This window comes from Sebastes fasciatus, chromosome 18 (assembly GCF_043250625.1).
Source record: "Sebastes fasciatus isolate fSebFas1 chromosome 18, fSebFas1.pri, whole genome shotgun sequence".
Lineage (NCBI taxonomy): Eukaryota > Metazoa > Chordata > Actinopteri > Perciformes > Sebastidae > Sebastes > Sebastes fasciatus.
Window position 1 is genome coordinate 28602904 of NC_133812.1, and position 19668 is coordinate 28622571.

The window sequence follows — 19668 nt, forward strand, 5'->3', positions numbered from 1 at the left end:
CATAGACTCAGATGAAGCAAATATATCGATTCTGGCATTAAAACATCGATTTAGAAATTGAAAAAGAATGTTAAAACATTAAGACTAATTAGGACTAACCTTGGTTGTCTTGTTTAGGGCCACTGGGAGGAGTGAAGAACCTGCGGGTGACGGACCCCACCATGACCTCTCTGGCGGTGAAGTGGGACCCGGCTGACGGAGCCGTTCGCCTCTACAAGGTCTTCTTTGTACCGACCGCTGGCGGCCCGGAGGAGATGGTGAGACTGTTTCTTTACACCCCTGAGGACTTAAAACCAGACCAGGCAGACTAACTAACCATCCAAATGACTTTATATTATTAATCTGTGTAAACAGGAACAAGTTCCTACAGGCACCACCAACATCATCCTCAGGAACTTGCTGCCCGACACGCCGTACAAAGTGTCGGTGTTACCGGTCTACCCGGCCAGGGAGGGGAAACGCCAGTCAGAGAACGGAAAGACACGTAAGTGACTCTTCATGTCATCAGCTGTTTGAGTGTAAAATATATTTTGATTATAACAAATTTAAGACAGTTTGACAACAATAATTTAACGACTATTACTTTCCCGCTCCCAGTGCCTTTGGGCGGCGTGGGAACCATGACGGTGACCAACCCGACCATCACCACTCTCACCGTGAACTGGAGTCCTGCTGACGGCAACGTTCAGGGCTACAAAGTCATCTACGTTCCTGTAGATGGAGGAATTACGCTTATAGTAAGATCCTCTTTGTTCCTTTCTTTAGTTCACATTAACGTTACCTGAGTTTAGCAGAGTTAACTTTATACTATATATACATAAATCTGCAACGCCAAGACAAAATATAAAAAACACGGACGAGTACTCAGTTTTGAAATGTAACTTTTGCAGCAGAAGTTAATAAATTAAACTGTCAGACTTTGTTTGAATTCTTCAAAAGAAAGAAAAGCGATCAAAGCGCTCAGCAGGGATTAAGTGATGTCATGCTCTTTGACAGGCTAATCCCATCATGCCACACAACAGCGCCTAAATCCTTTTTGCAAGAGAGCCTCCGTCATCGCTGCGTGTAATGTTGGATACGTCGGGGTTTATGTCTCTGGAGAGAATAAGAACGTGTAAATCCTGTTAATCAGACGCTCGTTCAGGCTGTAAAGAGAAGTGAAAGAACAGCTGACCAACGATCCGGCTGCTCGTGTTTGTCTGTTTAGAAATGCTCCGTTTGTCTCCGTCGATGACATAACTTCTACTCCCAGTCTAGTACGGAGGACAGAACCTGCCACAATCAATACATGACTCAATAAATAAATAAAAGTCATTAAATATGTCATCGAAAATGATATTAAAGATGAATGTATCCATTAATTAATTGATAAAATGTGACATAAATTGATATTTCTGTTTTAAGTTTAGTTTTTATACAGAAAATGGATAAAGTTACACACTGACAACATATCAAACATGTGAAAACCTTTGTTTTTATGCTTTATTTTAACTAACTGAAGGGCAAAAACATGGCCTTCAGTGTCGTTCTTTGTTCAATGAAGAAATACTTGTAGTTGTGATAGAACTGATGCTAACTGATGTTGTTTAGAACCAACAGATCTATAGCTCCTCACAGGACGCTGATTGGTCCGTTGTCTGGCGAGCCGGACACAAAAGCATCACTAGAAGCCTGACAAGATGGATTTTTGTATGACATTTGACATCATGACATCGGTTAGGTAGTTAAACAGTAACTTCAGTACAACTTCAGAGTAAACTGATTTGACGTGTTTGTGACGCTCAGCTGATCCTCGAGGGGACAGTTTTGTCTTTCCACCTGCTGCAGGTCAAAGGTCAGGGCTCTTGGGTTGCGGTGTGAAGTTAACCTCTCGTTAAAGGGCAGGTATCTGCGGGGCGTTGAGTTCACCACGTGTGTCTGTGTGTGTTTTTGCAGGAGCAAGTGTCGGAGAGCACCACCAAAACCGTCCTGGACAAGCTTCAACCGGACACCCGCTACACCGTCACCGTGGTCCCCGTCTACGCCGAGGGAGACGGACCGAGCCTGAATGAAAACGGGAAGACCAGTGAGTATCAGCAGAGCGCTGTTGAAGGTTTTATATAAGTTCAAGTGCTTCAATGAACCTTTACGAAGCACCTGAGCCTCATTAAACACATCATTTCCTCTCCGAGTCTCACCTGACCGTTATCTCGCGGGTCAACATCTGGACAAACTTCCCCCGCAGCTGTGTGGCGCTCCGATCCAAAACACTGAATCCGTCTTCCTGTTTCCTGTCTCTGCTCAGAGCCGCTGGGTTTCGCGAGGAACCTGCAGGTCACCGATCCCACCACCAGCACCCTGAACGTCCGCTGGGAGCCCGCCGAGGGAAACGTACGCGAGTACATCGTGACCTGGGTGCCCGCCGCCGGAGGAGACCAGGAAGTGGTAAGACTTGTCGGGACTCTGTGAACATGATGTCACCGCTGAAGAGACGGCAGCATACTGGGCAGAACTAGTTTTATATAACTGTTAGGATCTGCCAGTTCCACATGTTGGATGTTTCCCAGAAGCTGAGAACTTCATCCATGCCTCATTAGTATCCGGCTTTTTATGGCTGCCTGAAAACTGAGATCTGTTTGTTTTAAACCACGTTGAGACATTTAAGCTCCCTTAAAATCACAATGATTGTTCAGTGGCAGCTGAACCGGTTCTGTCCGTCTGAAACTGACCAGTATTTATTTGATATTATTGTAACTGCATCTGTCTTTTATTGTGGTTTCTGTGTGCCGTGAGTCCGTTGCTTTTAGAAGCCTCTGTGTTGCATACTTCACCAGTGACTTTACAGTGGCGCCACCGTATAAACTCCAACACGCCGGCAGCGTCACGACAAACACTGAGAGAAATCAAACAATCTAATTAAGAAACACGTTCAGCGATTAAATGAATAAACCTGCTGCCGACACAGAAAACAAGAAAACACTAACAGATACAGAAACGTTGTCCAACACAACGATGGAGCCAGAGGGGGACATTCATATCTGATAAATACAATAGTAGTTCTTCTTCTTCTTCTTCTTCTTCTTCTTCTTTCTTCTTCTTCTTCTTCTTCTTCTTCTTCTTCTTCTTCTTCTTCTTCTTCTTCTTCTTCTCCTCCTCCTTCTCCTTCTCCTTCTCCTTCTCCTCCTCGTCCTCCTTCTTCTTCTTCTTCTTCTTCTTCTTCTTCTTCTCCTCCTCCTCCTCCTTCTTCTCCTTTTTCTCCTCCTCCTCCTCCTCCTCCTCCTCCTTCTTCTCCTTTTTCTCCTCCTCCTCATCCTCATTATTCTTCTTCCTCCTCATCCTCCTCCTTCTTCTATTTCTTCCTCCTCGTCCTTCTCCTTCTTCTTCTTCTTCCTCCTTGTCCTCCTCCTTCTTCTTCCTCCTCCTCTTCCTCCTCCTCCTTTTTCTTCTTCTTCTTCCTCCTCCTCCTCCTCCTCCTTTTTCTACTCCTTCTTCCTCCTCCTCCACCTCCAACTCCTTCTTCCTCTTCTTCTTCTCCTCCTCCTCCTCCTTCTTCTCCTTTTTCTCCTCCTCCTCATCCTCATTATTCTTCTTCCTCCTCATCCTCCTCCTTCTTCTTCTTCCTCCTCGTCCTTCTCCTTCTTCTTCTTCTTCCTCCTTGTCCTCCTCCTTCTTCTTCCTCCTCCTCCTCCTCCTTTTTCTACTCCTTCTTCCTCCTCCTCCAACTCCTTCTCCTTCTTCTTCTTCTTCCTCCTCATCCTCATTCTTCTTCTTCTTCTCCTCCTCCTCCTCCTCCTTGTCATCCTCGTCCTCGTCTTCGTCCTCCTCCTCCTCCTCTTCGTCTTCCTCCTCCTCGTCCTTGTCCTCATTCTTCTCCTCCTCCTCCTCCTCCTCGTCTTCCTCCTCCTCGTCCTTGTCCTCATTCTTCTCCTCCTCCTCCTCCTCCTCCTCGTCCTTGTCCTCATTCTTCTTCTTCTCCTCCTCCTCCTCGTCTTCCTCCTCCTCGTCCTTGTCCTCATTCTTCTCCTCCTCCTCCTCCTCCTCCTCGTCTTCCTCCTCCTCGTCCTTGTCCTCATTCTTCTTCTTCTCCTCCTCCTCCTCGTCTTCCTCCTCCTCGTCTTCCTCCTCCTTCTTCTTCCTCCTCCTCCTCCTCCTTTTTCTACTCCTTCTTCCTCCTCCTCCACCTCCAACTCCTTCTCCTTCTTCTTCTTCTTCCTCCTCATCCTCATTCTTCTTCTTCTTCTCCTCCTCCTCCTCCTCCTTGTCATCCTCGTCCTCGTCTTCGTCCTCCTCCTCCTCCTCCTCCTCGTCCTCCTCCTCCTCCTCCTCCTCCTCGTCTTCCTCCTCCTCGTCCTTGTCCTCATTCTTCTTCTTCTTCTCCTCCTCCTCCTCCTCTTCCTCCTCGTCCTTGTCCTCATTCTTCTTCTTCTCCTCCTCCTCCTCCTCCTCCTCCTCTTCCTCCTCGTCCTTGTCCTCATTCTTCTTCTTCTCCTCCTCCTCCTCCTCCTCCTCGTCTTCCTCCTCCTCGTCCTTGTCCTCATTCTTCTTCTTCTTGTCCTCCTCTGTGTCAGTAAACATCTTAATCTCAGTGTTGGCCTCTCATCACTGGAGGAGAGAAGTGCTGTGAGACGATTGAACTGGTTTCCGAGTCTGTTTCTTCAGATTGTCGTGGATGAAGAGCAGCATCATGTTTTCTAAAGATGAACACTGCTGGAGAATGTTCTTGTCTTTAAAAATCATTTCCTTCCAGCTAATGGAAAACATCAGCGAGCGATGGTTTAACTCTTCAGCTGTTGTCTATGAAGCAGTGACTTTATCTCCAGGGGGTCCGTTTCATTACCCAGAAGATTATGTCACTCGTTTGAAGGAATGATTCGATTTGGAAACAACTGGAGTTATCTCAGCTTGCTGGCAGATCTCAGAGCTTACTATTAAAGATACTTACTATTAGATTAAATGGAGAAGGCCCAGACTGTCCCAGGACGGTCACTAAAGTGGAAGCTTTCTGCTTCAATCCGTCTTCATCTCTGAGCTTCCTGTTACCGACTGAAGCTGCATCCAAGAAGACAACACATGAAACACCGAGAGTCTCTCTGCGTCTCTTTTCTTTTAGAGTTCACCCAGTTTAAAGTTGTTTCTTCTTTCTGTCCTCCACCAGGACCAGGTGTCTGGATCCACCACCACCACCGTCCTGAAGCAGCTGGAGCCCAACACCGAGTACACCGTCAGCGTGGTGCCGATCTACCACGAGATGGAGGGCCAGTCGCGCTCCGCTAACGGGAAGACGAGTGAGTTCAGACGAGTCTCTTGATCCATTTGTAGCTGCAGGAAGTTTCCCCGGAGAGAAGAACGACGCTTAGCCAGAAGTCATTTCACTCAATGTGTTTTTATTAAAGAATAGAAACGAGTCAAATACAACTGAAGCCCACCATGACCTCATAAAGACAAGTGACTCATAGATTGACAGTCAACTATTAAAACACCAGTAAAACAATAAGTCTAAAGCATCAAATAGAGCCGTTCCTGCTTCTCACATTTGAAATAAAAGACTTCTTCAAAACAAATACAGAAGCTATAAATCTATAAATACATTTTTTCTATGTGACAAATGTTAGTGATGTAGCACCCAACGTGTAGCACCATTAACCAGCAATTTAACCTAAAGATACAGCAAATCAAATCATCCCAAATCATATTGTAATAAGATAAGTGATTTAATAAAAGTCCTGTCTTCAGTAGTTGGGATGCTGTGGGTTTGCTTTTCCCAAAGGAAATATGTCAGGTATGTTTACTTTATGAGCCAATTAAACCTTTGAGGAAATGAAACCATTCCCTAAACAACACCGACTGACTAACTCTCGTTCTCAGAAAGTCACCGACCGGTCGGGTTAGTAAACATTAGCAGGACGTGCAACGTTAACTGGCATCTGGTTAGAGGATTCCCTGAGCTGCCAACATTGAAAAGGATTCATAACATATCATAGTTTTAAACATTTAAACTGTAAAGTAGCGATGGCAGAAACCTTTGCCATGTTGCCAAAGTAACTATGGTGATCCAATCACTGACTACAAACACGCTGTTGGTACATGGCTGTGGTGTAAGCTAGATAATACACGGCAATGTGTCCTGATATAGAGAATATATCAGTATATCAGTGCACAACATCATGTATTATATCTTACTCGACAGGAAACCTTTATGGGGACACCAATACCGCCCCGTTCAGACCGACACAGTGACCATCTGAACCCTCCTCCCGACCATACTTACCGATCCTGAGTCCTCTAAAATTGGGAGGATTTCAAATTTGTTTGCTGATATATTAAAGCACTGAATGTCGAATTTAGAATCTTTAATACCCAGGAAAGAATACTGAATGGTTCGCCCATCTGGCGTGAACTTGTGTGCTCCTTTCCTTTAAGAAACGTACCGTAAGAAACGGTACTCTCAGTACTCTCCGTTTCTCTCTCCGTCTCTCGCTCACCGAGGAAGATGAGGCACGAGCAGTTCTCTTCCGCGTCACGTGCAATGCAGGAAACCACATTTGGTGTAGCTGTATTGTTGTCTGGGTGGAAACAGTAGACCTTTAGAGGTTTAGAGCTGATAACACGCTGTTGAGTGCCAGAAACAGTTTGTGACAATGAAGTAGACGGTCATGGAAATGTTAATAAATGAACTAATGGATGAATCTTTCTCAGATCCTTTCGGTGGAGTGAAGAACCTGAAGGTGATCGACCCGACCATCAGCACCCTGACGGCCCGTTGGGAACCGGCAGTGGGAAACGTCCGCAACTACAAGGTCTTCTACGCCGCTCAACCCGATGGAGAAGAACGAATGGTAGGAACTGTTTTTACTAACTATGTTTCTACAGTTTGAGACTGATTTATAAGTTTATATCAGGCCTCGTAAAGTTTCCATCCGCCTCTGTGAGCGTCACTGTGGACTCAGACATTCTCCCCGTTATCAGATTAAGTTGTTATCATGCTGACGGAGGTTTGAACATTTCTCTGAACAGGAGGAGGTGTCAGGAGGCACCACCACCACCATCCTGAGGAACCTGGAATCAGACACCGTCTACAGAGTGGCTGTTGTTCCCGTGTACCCGGACGTGGAGGGAATACGGCAGGCCGAGACGGGAAAGACAAGTGAGTGACTCGCGTTTACATTCAAGAATCTCGTCCACGTGGACGCACAATGAGTGCAACAGTGGACAGAGTTCACATTCCTGGAGTCAGATAATCAAATCTGAGAATACCCTTCATGCTTTGTGTTGGATTGTTTGTGTCAGATGGGAGTTCAGCAGATAGGACCGAGACAGGAATGTAGTTGAGGACTCAGGTTGTCTGAGGGGCAGCGGCGAAAAAAATGAAAGGACACCACCTGCATGCAGTGGGCCACCAGCACACACACGCTTCTCTAGCTGTAGGGCAGTCTATATGGCACTGCATCGCGTTTTCTCCATTTTAAGACTACCCTAGAGAGTTTTCTCCACTGGAAGGACACCCTAGAGGGCACTTCATCTTGTTTTCTCTGCTAGAAGGACACCCTAGAGGGCACTTTACCTTGTTTTCTCCACTAAAAGGACACCCTAGAGAGCACTTCATCTTGTTTTCTCCGCTAGAAGGGCACTTTACCTTGTTTTCTCCGCTAGAAGGACACTTGATCATGTTTTCTCCACTGGAAGGCACCCTAGAGGGCATTTTATCATATTTTGTATCTATCATAGAGGCATCTCAGAGGGCCCTTTTGCTGCGTTTCTTTCTAACATGTGGGCACAGTGGATCCACCCCGAGTCCACCAGTGCAGGAATATATCTGTGTCTTCATTCTGATGCATCTGATGTAAACTAAAGTGCAAAAGGTCACCTATCAGCTGCAGCCTGCAGGACTGAACAAACACAAAGGGTTATTTTTTAACTCTTACTTCACCGGCAGCCTTTTTTATTTCCAATTATTGTATAAAATAAAGCTTTAGAGGATCATACCGGTTCTGGTCCATTAAAGCCCGTATTATGGAATCTCATCTTTACGTCATTAATGTGATGCATATAACACAACGTAGGGGAAGGAATGTGAAACTGTAAACCAGTGGGACGTCAGCTGAGTGAAGCAGAGCAGAGCGGTGACATCAGTTCAAAACATCTATATGGTCTTTATGGAGGGATTTAATGTGATGAGGTCACTGAGTTCATGCTGATTCTCTTACTGCTCCTCGATGCCTGAGAGGAAAGAGAGCAAATCTCTCCCGTTGTGTCGTTAATGGAAAAGTCTAAGAAGTAAGGGAAAGATGTAAGTTAGAGGAAACGTGGATGTAGTTAAGAGTTTTTTAAAACCGTGTATACCTTCGTTAAACAGCCAAACATCTTCCAGAAGATGCTGAACAGTTTGGACCGGTTCAGCGAATCTCTGTCCGACATCCAGAGAACGAATGTTTTATTGGAACTATAAAAGTCCCATTATTCTTCTCATGCCATTGATGTTTGCATGATTTATTTGTTTATTGGATGTTTTGATTTTATTGCAGCTCACAGAGGAGATTCACAGAAACCAATAATCAGAAACAAAACAACAACAGAGGTGCTGTTAATCTTCCGTACATAGCAGTGGTATGGCTCATCGCTCCGTGACAGGAGAGCAGATTTTTGAGATATGTTCTACCTCTTATGAGTTCAGTAGAAAGCTGACAGGAAAAATGTGGACAGAGAGATGGGACCAGAGATTACAGTATTTCCCTCCAGATATTGGTGAGCGAGGCGTTAAGGCGTTACATAAGCAGCGGTAAATGAAGCACAGCCTCCGGAGTAACTAGATGACACTGCTTTACCTCGCTGTTAGACAGCTCTTTCTGACGGGGAACTCAAGCCGTTATCTATTCTCTTCAAAGCCACCAGACTCCATTCACAAAAACAGTCATTTTACCTTTTCAAACAAGGGAGTTGCTGCCTCAATCGGTTAGTTTGTTTGTGCTATTGTTAGGGCTGTCAATCGATTCAAATATTTAATCGCGATTAATCGCATGATGGTCTATAGTTAATCATGATTAATCTCATGTTTTATCTGTTCTAAATGAACCTTAAAGGGAGATTCGTCAAGTATTTAATCCTCTTATCAACATGGGAGTGGACAAATATGCTGCTTTACGCAAATGTATGTATATATTTATTATTGTAAATCAATGAACAACACAAAACAATGACAGATATTGTCCGGAAACCCTCTCAGGTACTGCATTTAGCATAAAGATTTAGCATGTCCGAAAAAATCAACAAATTAAAAAAAAAAAAAAAGTTTAAAAAATGTCCGACAAATGTCTGAAAAATATCAACAAAAAAAGTTTCTAAAAAGACTGAAAAAGTTTGAAAAAATGTCCAAAAATGTATGAAAAAAAGTAAAAAAAAGTCCAAGAAATGTCCGAAAAATATGCTCCAGTCATAACATGGCAAACTGCAGCCCAACAGGCAACAACAGCTGTCAGTGTGTCAGTGTGCTGACTTGACTATGACTTGCCCCAAACTGCATGTGATGATCATAAAGTGGGCATGTCTGTGAAGGGGAGACTCGTGGGTACCCATAGAACCCATTTACATTCACTGATCTGGAGGTCAGAGGTCAAGGGACCCCTTTGAACATGGCCATGACGGTTTTTCCTCGCCAAAATTTTAGCGTAAGTGTGGAGCGTTATTTAACCTCCTTCATGACCAGCTAGTCTGACATGGTTGGTATTCGATGGATTCATCAGGTTTTATAGTTTCATATGATACCAGGATCTTCAATCTAGCTTTAAAGTAAGCTTTAGTTTTCTCACAAACTAACTAACAGATGGAGGCAGCGGTGGAGCAGCAACTCCTGTGTTCTGAGAGGTAAAATAACAGATTTTGTGAATGGAGTCTGGTGGCTTTGAAGAGAGAGCATAGATAACGGGGATAAGGGCTGTCTGACAGCGAGGTAAAGAGGTGAGAATATTCTTAATATAGCGTATATTCATAAGGATAAGTTCCTCGTACAACCCCACTTTAAAACCTTTGTTGCAGCGTTCTTGATTCCATCACCAAAAGGAGAGTTTTGCCTTTGAGAAAATCTACTTTTTTATGCTGGAGTACTGAAATGAAACCACAGACTGGAAGACAGGAAGTCCATCTGACAACCTGCCAGTAATGTAAAGTAATCTCTGTTTGTGTTTAACGGGATAAAACACGCATGAAAACCACCGGCATGGTGCTTTAAGACGGAGAATGAGAATACAGACTTTGTTTATTTGGACGTTTGTGTCTCACAAAAAGAAGATAATGAGTGCCAGAAAGTTTCTCGACTCTGACACATCTGGATCCTCCTGATGTGGTGAACCCACCCATCCGCTGCTCCCTGCAGGATAAAACAAATGCTCACCATTATTGGCAGCAGTTAGCCGTGTTTTTTTTTTCCTTTGGAGAAGTTGTTTTAAGTTTAAATACTTTTTATTAGGGATGTTTTAATAGCAGACAGAGGAGACAGTCAGAGGGAAGGAAAAAGACAGTCGTCTGTGATTGACAACCTCTCAGACTTTGAGACATCTGGACGGTCCTGATGAGGTGAACCCACCCAGCAGGATAAAGCAAACAGCGAGGATGATGAGACTGTGATGTGTCCCGTCTCTCTTTCAGAGCCTCTGGGTGGCGTGAAGAATCTTCAGGTGACCGACCCGACCACCAACTCTCTGAGGGTCCGCTGGGAGCCGGCGGAGGGCGACGTCAGGCAGTACCACATCATCTACGTCCCCAGCGGCGGAGGAGCCGAGAGCATGGTGCGTTTAAGAATTATGGAACTTCAATTCTTCTCTTTTAATTGTCTCAGATATTTATTCTGTGTGGACCTTTGAGAGCAACTGCTGCAACAGAAGCCAACGGGGATCTGAATCAAACGCTGACTAAACAATCTCATTACAAAGTCCATTTAGTAGCTGTTCTGGAGCTTTCAATTTCATCTCAAGATCTTCCTCAGCAGATTGAACTCTTATATTCCAGCATGAATGAGAAGTGCTCAGTAAAATAGAAATTTAAACATCTGAACAAACTGCATTTGTTGTTGATTTATAAAATCATGTGATATGATTGAAAGCTCCAGAACAGCTACTAAATGGAGCTTATTGTGACATTGATAACTGAATATTAGCTACGGTTGCACACTGTTAGCCCTGTAAGCGGAGCTGTCCATCACATCTGTTGGGTTTTCCCAGAAAAACAGGACCAGGTTCTTCACATTAAACAGATAGAGGAAGGATCACTCAAGATCACTGAAGCCAGAAATAGGAAAGAGAGAGATTTAAGGCTCTCTACTTGCCCTTAAACTTCACTGACCCTCGATGATCTGCAGCCAAACATCCTTCAAACCCCACAGAAGTTCATTCCAAATTCTAGTGGAGATTGCAAAGTTTCCAAAGATGCCAAACATGTCAGGTTGAGTTTTGGAGAAATGTGTCAAAAATGCTTTACGAGACGTGTGATAGAAGAGCTGGAACAAGAAGATATAAACAATCCTGTCAGACCCGGTTGAATAAGATGAGTTTCCCAACACCAAAAGGAAGGCTAAGGTGAATGTTAAGGTTTTAAAGTGCTTATTACACCGTGACACATGTGAAGTCACATCCATAAAACACCAACCATGGACCGCTGAAGTGTTGAACGTCGTGTTTCTGCGGCTGAGATTCCTTTACAGACGTCTTATTTTGTCATTTTGTCCCGTTCAGACTCAGGTATCTGGTATGTCGACCAACACGGTGCTGAGAGACCTGCGGCCGGACACCGAGTACAAAGTGACGCTGGTGCCCGTTTACTCCGACACGGAGGGGAAACGCTCGACGGAAAACGGAAAGACAAGTGAGTCGGCCAAATATAACACTAAAAACCTGCATAGAATTAGTCTTCTCTGTAGAAGGATGCAGTTATCAGGCCTCAGGTGTGTCTTTATGTTATTAACTCAGGTACTGGGGTGTATTGACCGTAACAGGAAGTTTAGCTAATCAAAGAAAAGTATTTTGAAAGTCAGCCGATATCACCTTCCTGTGATTGACACTTGACAACAGACTCGTTGAACCTCTTAACCTCCTCCATCTGTTGCTCCATCGAGGTCAAAGAGAGAGAGAGAGAGAGAGAGAGAGTCGTGTTTCAGCTGCTGGTCTGTAACTCAAACAGGAAATTGACGATCATGTAATGGCTCTCTGTGTGTTGTTGACAGAGGCTCTGGGCGGCGTAAAGAATCTGCAGGTCACCGACCCCACCACCAGCTCCCTCAAGGTGCGCTGGGAGCCGGCGGAGGGCAACGTCCGCCAGTATCGCCTCTTCTACGTTCCTTCAACCGGAGGCGCCGAGGACATGGTGAGACACCAGACTCTCTTCCTGTGTGTTTACCTGCTGCTGTTTGCACACACAGAGGAGCGTCAACAAGACTGTCTGTGATTTTATCTGCAGGTTATAACAACTGTCAACCATTGTAGGTAAAAAATACATAAATTACAGAGCCGGGGGAGGGGGATAGTATTCCGAGGAAAAAAAGAAATTTAATGTTTAAATTCATGAGAAAAAACTTGGATGTTCTCTGAGACTAGAGTCGTAAATTACTTGAAAAAAAAATCATAAATTTACAAGAAAAAAACTCAGAAATGCTCTGAGATTAAAGTGTTTGAGAAATCCATGTGGTTCCTTGTAAAAAAACAAAACTATTTGTATTTTCTGAGTTTTTTACTCATAAATTTATCATTTTAAAATTTCACAAATTATTCATGTTTTTTTCTTGTAAATTTAGGACTTTTTAAATCTCAAAGAATATTCAATTTGTTTTTCACAAATCTTTTTTTTTTCTTGTAAATATACAACTTTAACATCTCACCAAATATTCAAGTTGTTTTTATCATAAATTTTAGTTTTTTCTCATAAATTTACAACTTAAAGATCTCAAAGAATATTACATTTTTTTCTCATAAATATCTGATTTTTTCTCTCGGACATTTTCAATTTTAAAATCTCACAGAATATTCAAGTTTTTTTCTCTTGTAACTTTCTGAGATTTTTTCTCCTAATTTTACTACTTTAATCTTGAGTTTTTTCTCAGAATATTACCCCCTCTCCCCCGTCTCTGTAATAATAATCTTTTTAAAATGTTTCCCTTACAATGGCCCTAACACGCCCTGAAAACGTCATCCGAGTCTTTACCCTCACCTCCAGTAAACCTGCTGTGATCAGTTGTTGTCTGCTGAGTTCATTCTGGGATGTGAAGCGTTGTGTAATAATCCTGTTTTCTGTTTTCTGTGTGTGATTAGGAGCAGGTGTCGGGCGGCACCACCAACACCGTGCTGAGGAACCTGCTGTCGGACACGCCCTACACCGTGACCGTGGTCCCGGTTTACCCAGAGGGAGAAGGTCTACGCCAGTCCGACGATGGAAAGACACGTAAGTGTGATTATCTGCTCATCTGACGCTGGAACAACGTTCACGCTGCAGCTGAATCGTTCAGGTGTTTGTGACAGTTATGACAGAAGCATAACTAGGAATTAAAGACGCCGTTAAAGAATCAACTGGGGTACCTTTTTTTAATTAATAAAATATTAATTTCTGCAGCATCGACGTCCAGACTGGCTTTCCCATTAACAATTCTTCCAAAAACATTACATCATAAAACTCTTGGGATTAACATTCAGACGGACATGAAGCAACGTTAAGGCTAACACCTTCTTATAGTAACACGACGATGGCCTGATTATGTAACAACATCTGCTTTTAGAAATACAACTAAGAATATAAAGCATTGAATCAGACCGGTCCGGAGGGGGAAAACGTTCCAAGTCCTCATCTTCGGAGCATTTCGTCTCGTAAAAGTGAAACATGTTATAAAGGGGGACATAAATCCTACGTTTGTTTTGCTTGTCCAAATATGTTTTCAAGAGCAGCTAATTCTTCATCCTGTCATCAGTCACAAACTCACCGGCTCCTGTCAGCCTCCGCAAATTATTATTTATTTTTAGCTCCTCTTTTTTAGATTTTAGGGCTGATTTACTCTAAAAGATGCTCTACAAACAAGATTAAAAAGTATATGTGGTAACACTTCATTTTACAGTTCCTCAAAATTCCATGGTAATTAGGTGATAATTTACAAGTTTTTGAAATCTCTTTGGAATTAATACCAAATTACCCCAATATTTACCTTAAATTGATCAAAAATGACTTTATTATAAACATTATTTAATAATTCTATGCTAAAATTGCAAATACTGGTTAAAATTGGGCCCTTAGGCTTGAGAAGTGGCCGTGCGCTGCTCTTCGTTGGAGGTGGAAACCAAAACTAATAGAAGATACTTCTGATCAGACACAAATCTCATTGAGTGACTCCACCTGGGAGCTTACGACGGAGTGGCTCACATTGAGGGGAAAAAAATCTGAATTTAATGAGAATAAAGTCATACTATTTCAAGAAAATAAAAGTCGTAATGTTACGAGAATAAATTCATAACTTTGAGGAAAAAAGTAATTTCCTCCTTCTCATAATATTACGACTTTTTTTCTCCTAAACTTCTGACTTTGACTGAGTTATTTGCTAATTATTATCTATTTATCAGCAGACATGGAAATAAAACACATCAATTAACTTTGTATTATTTTCCTGGAAATATATTAAATAAATTACCAGCTATTGAGAAATAGTGGAATATAATTCTTAAATAATGTTTATAATAAAGTAATTTTCAGTAATTTCTCAGGTAAATATTTGGTATTAATTCCAAAGAGATTACTTGCTAATTATCACCTAAGTACCACGGAATCTGCAGACCTGTTAAATGAAGTGTTACTGTATATTTTTACTGTATATTTGGGCCAATAGAGACAGTTAAAAATGGCAGAAGTGGAAGTTTAAAACCAGATTTAGCATCTTTAACATCTGTCATTTTGTCATGTCAGTGCTTCTCTAGCTTTTAACCACCTCGTCCTGCGGGGAAGTAAAGGTCAAAGGTCACAGCTTTACTGAGCAGCTGCCAGCGGCCGACAGTACTCGACTGAAGAGCAACAGAGCAGTCGTTCCTTCACTGAGATAAAAGTTTATGTCTCCGCACTAATGCATCCACAATAACTGCTCAGTGAACCTGAATCTGATTCTTGGACTGAAGGTTGTTTTCTGCTCGGTTTGACAGCAGAGACGTCTTTATAGACAAACAGTATCTCCTCAGTGGAAAATCTACTGTAATCTGCAGAACCAACCAAAACTCCTAAATCACAAAACGGCTCTTTTAAAACCTCCAGATGGAACAAAAGAGAAGCTGAAGAGATTCAGCGTGATTGATAGCAGAGCTCATGTGGAGCTTTTAAACTACTGCCGGTAACCGAAGAGTCTGGAGGACGGTCGAGTCGTCTGGGTGGTTTGACGTCCCGTTGTGTGTGTGTGTGTGTGTGTTGGTTTTGTTTCTGCCCAGACGGCGTGCCATGCTCAGTCAGCAGAAATGCATCTTGGGGTTTTTAATTGGGAAGCTGCGAGTGAGGCAAGACTGTGATTCCACAGAGCGCTCCAGCGGGCAAACATGAGCCCGAATATTTCATTTCTTGTCGGGATAATTCATCGACGAGTCATCCAGATGATGCTCTTTGTTTGTAAGTCGGTTTTGAGGAATATTTGTGGACCGTTTATGTCCAATTTGAATTTTTGCGGTTTTGATTACGACATGTTTCGGGCTCAGTGCTGCCGTGCTCCTTCACTATGCATTCATTCTCAGAGATGTGAAAGAAATATGGCACCCGTGTTCATTTCGATGAGACCAGAGTGACTTCATCTGGACTCATACTGTGGAGAAAACATAAATGTTGCTGCGATAACTTTATAAAACATAATACCTGCAGTGTTTTAGGTTCTGGTAAACTTTCAATTTTCAATTTTCTTCTATTGAGATTTTCGAATGATCCTTCGTCGTCATTTTTTTATGAAGTCATCATCAGCCTAAAAAAAAATCCTTAATTTCAATAAAGTGATTCATCGGATTAATTGTCTTTTATTTATTATATCAACTTTCTTTAATGAATATAACAGTCCGTGCGTGCCTCTGTTTGTGTGCAGCGAGCTGGAGAGCAAACCGCTTTTTGACTGCAGTAAAAAAAAAAATTGTTTGAAAGGCTAAACGGCAACAAAATGTAGAATTCAAATGTCAACGCTCAGGCTGTTCTCATACACCGTTCGTAGTTATACCTACGAAAAGTGTAATTCATATATATCTGCCGAACCCCGCCGATCGCCGCGTAGGGAGGAGGTCGGGGTAGATGGGTGGCTCAAAAAACACCGGACTTTCGCCCAGGAGAGGATTGGTGAATGAAGCATGTGTCGCCACTAGGGCTGTCAATCGATTCAAATATTTAATTGCGATTAATCGCACGATTGTTATCTGTTCAAAATGTACCTTAGAGGGAGATTCGTCAAGTATTTAATACTCTTATCAACATGGGAGTGGACAAATAGGCTGCTTTATGCAAATATATGTATATATTTATTATTGGAAATCAATGAACAACACAAAACAATGACAGATATTGATCCAGAAACCCTCACAGGTACTGCATTTAGCATAAAACAATATGCTCCAATCATAACATGGCAAACTGCAGCCCAACAGGCAACAACAGCTGTCAGTGTGTCAGTGTGCTGACTTGACTATGACTTGCCCCAAACTGCATGTGATTATCATAAAGTGGGCATGTCTGTAAAGGGGAGACTCGTGGGTACCCATAGAACCCATTTACATTCACACATCTGGAGGTCAGAGGTCAAAGGGACCCCTTTGAAAATGGCCATGACAGTTTTCATTGTTGGTACCGATGGATTCATCAGGTTCTCTAGTTTCATATGATCCAGTATCTTCAGTTTAGCTTTAAAACTGAGCCAGCTACGACCTCTGAAAGATCGATTGCGTTAATGCGTTAAATAAATTAGTAGCGTTAAAACAAATTTGTGTTAACGCGTTATTATTGTGTTAACTTTGACAGCCCTAGTCGCCACCAACACACCCACGTTACGCCTTGCGTTCTTTGAAAGCAGTGCTGTTTTTCCTGGTTTGAATGACATGCTAAATGCACATCATCATTTATTAGTTTGAAAAGGTTGTTATTGCTTCAGTGGAACATTCATTTATGCAGAATAACAGCGAGGACTCTTTCGTAGAACTTGTTAAGTGTCACATGTATTGGCAGCGGCGAGAAGTGAACCGGTACCGTCCGTTAGTTGGCCGGTGAGGCGACCTCTCCATCGCAGCCGGTCCTCTCTGTGAGTCAGTCCATCAGTGACTATGAGCCCGTGTGTATGTGACGTTAATGATCTTTTATTACCACCAACTCGCTCCAGTTTTACTGTTTCCGTCCCAGGAGGAATCTGTCACATTTTGTCTGGACGAAAACAGTCCAAAATGTTGGAAATAAAAATGGTTGCTTACAGCTATAAAACGATTAATAACACAGAATTAGATGGTGATTACATAATCTCTCTGAAGGATTGAAGGCAATTTTGACCTTGGATGATTCTTCAATGTGGTTATACAACGTCGGGGAAAAGGTTTTGTTCCTTATTGAGGAGGAGGAGGCTCCGTTTAAATCTACCTACTGCATCTAGTTTTGTTTTATTGGGTAAAGCTCCAAATACCAGGGGCATATGCACATCTGGTTTGGTTTTAAAAGGGAGGTTAAGGGCCTTTGCATAAACCCAAAACTGTGCTACTTCTCTCTCTCTCCACACATTCTCCACATAGACACTATAAAATGACTTCTGCTGCACTCAGCGTTTGAGTTCAACCTCAGGCTTAACTGTGAGCCACTGCAAAGACTATTTACTCTTCAATTAAATGCTTTTTTCTTGAGGTTTTTGGGAAGTTATTCCCACAAAAATCAGCTTGTTTTAGTTTAATTAACGTTGAATGGAACATGACGGATGGTAACAGATCATTTTCTTTTAATTAACTAACTAGTTCACAGTGTTTCTGACCTTTTGTAAACTGTTTGACGAGTTTGGTTTCATAATAAGTTATGTAGCTTTTTAAAAATGCTAAATCTAAACTGACTAATCCTTGGCTTGTTTAGCACTTTACTTACTAACAGGGACATTTTCAGGAATGTAATCACTAGTGTTTGTAAATCCGTCAGCGTTAGCCGTCATCTTCTGGGTCCTAAAACGGGACGCACTTGGAACAAACCCTTTGTTTTTATGTTTGGTTGCTAAGTGAAGAAAGTCAACACTCTTCCTCACTTAACTTTCTCTTGACCTCTGTGACCCCATGCAGTCCCACGCATGCCACCCAGGAACATCCAGGTGTACAACCCCTCCCCCAACAGCCTGAACGTGCGCTGGGAGCCCGCCTCGGGCCAGGTCCAGCAGTACCGGGTGGCGTATTCCTCCCTGTCTGGAGTCAGACCCGTCGTCGAGTCGGTGAGTAAACTCTCTGCAGGCTGTTAAAAAACACAAACCGTCATTATGAGGCAGAATTCACCTCCAGACCAGGAAGAGGTGGTTTCCCCCCCGAGATCACCGTCTCAGCTCCCGAAGGATTACAGCTACAAGACAGAAAACGTGTAGCAAAGGCTGCAGGTCAACTCTTCTTGGATGTGATGTGTCTCCAGGAAATTCTTAAGATTAATGAAATTATATTTGAAAACATTGGAATCATCTCATCCCACAAGCAGCTCTTGTCTTGCTTGTTTTAAGATAAAGAAGATTCACATGACAGATAGGGCTGCAACTAATGATTATCTTCAATATCAACTGATCTGATGATTATTTTTATATATTTTTTTTCCATTAATTGATTGTTTATTTTGTCTTTAAAATGCTCAAAGAGCCCAAAGTGATATCTTCGGATTGTTATTTTGTTCGACCAAAAGTCCACAACGAGATAAGATATTCAATTTCCAGTGATATGAAACAGAGAAAATCTGCCAGATGAGATGATTTTAGCAGAGATGAACTGATGAAACCTCAGATTATCACATCCAGATGTAAATCATCTGTATTTTGATTTGGTGAGGGGTACATGACTTGTTTAGGACACAGAACATACAAAGTTTAAGACTTGGACTTAAATAGTAGGTCTTGACATGGCTTCTGACCTGGGACTTGTTGGTTTTGACTTGGTTCTTGAGGTGGGGCTTGTTGTCCTCGACTTGTGATGTTTTGGTCTTGACTTGGTTCTTGATTTTGCTATTTGTAGGTCTTGACTTTTTTCTTGACTTGGGACTTTTTGGTCTTGATACGAGATGTGTAGGGCTTGACTTAAGACTTTTAGGTTTTGACTTGGTTCTCGACTTGAGGCTTTTTGGTCTTTGTTTTGTTCTTGATGTGGGACCAGTTGGTTTTGACTTGGCTCTTGATTTGGGACTTGACTTGGGACCTGTAGGTCTCGACTTGGCTCTTGATTTGGAACTTGACATGGTGCTTGTAGGTCTTGATTTGTCTCTTGATTTGGGACTTTACTTGGGACTTGTTTGAACCTGATTTGGGAGTTTACTTGAGACTTGTAGCTCTTGACTTGGTTCTTGACTTGAGGTTTTTTGGTCTTTGCTTTAGTCTTGATGTGGGGCTTGTTGGTTTTGACTTGGGTCTGGATTTGGGACTTGACTTGGGACTCATTGGACCTAACTTGGGACTTTGCTTGAAACTTGTTGGTTATGGCTTGGCTCTTGATTTGGGACTTGTTGGACGTAACT

The 19668-nt window shown here is 42.6% G+C and overlaps 1 protein-coding gene across 5 annotated transcripts in view; it reads left to right on the forward strand.

Annotated features, from left to right (window-relative positions):
• Positions 1-19668, forward strand: part of col12a1b (collagen, type XII, alpha 1b) — a 143457-nt gene that overhangs the window by 71209 nt on the left and 52580 nt on the right. For 4 of the 5 annotated variants that reach the window (XM_074616517.1, XM_074616512.1, XM_074616516.1 and 1 more), the window contains 13 exons: positions 118-257; positions 355-484; positions 598-737; positions 1936-2065; positions 2285-2424; positions 5135-5264; positions 6676-6815; positions 6994-7123; positions 10618-10757; positions 11700-11829; positions 12188-12327; positions 13269-13398; positions 18249-18394. In XM_074616517.1, the coding sequence (XP_074472618.1) occupies positions 118-257; positions 355-484; positions 598-737; positions 1936-2065; positions 2285-2424; positions 5135-5264; positions 6676-6815; positions 6994-7123; positions 10618-10757; positions 11700-11829; positions 12188-12327; positions 13269-13398; positions 18249-18394 (1766 nt within the window). The remainder of the gene's footprint in view (positions 1-117; positions 258-354; positions 485-597; positions 738-1935; positions 2066-2284; positions 2425-5134; positions 5265-6675; positions 6816-6993; positions 7124-10617; positions 10758-11699; positions 11830-12187; positions 12328-13268; positions 13399-18248; positions 18395-19668) is intronic. The other variant, XM_074616518.1, reaches the window with a different exon arrangement.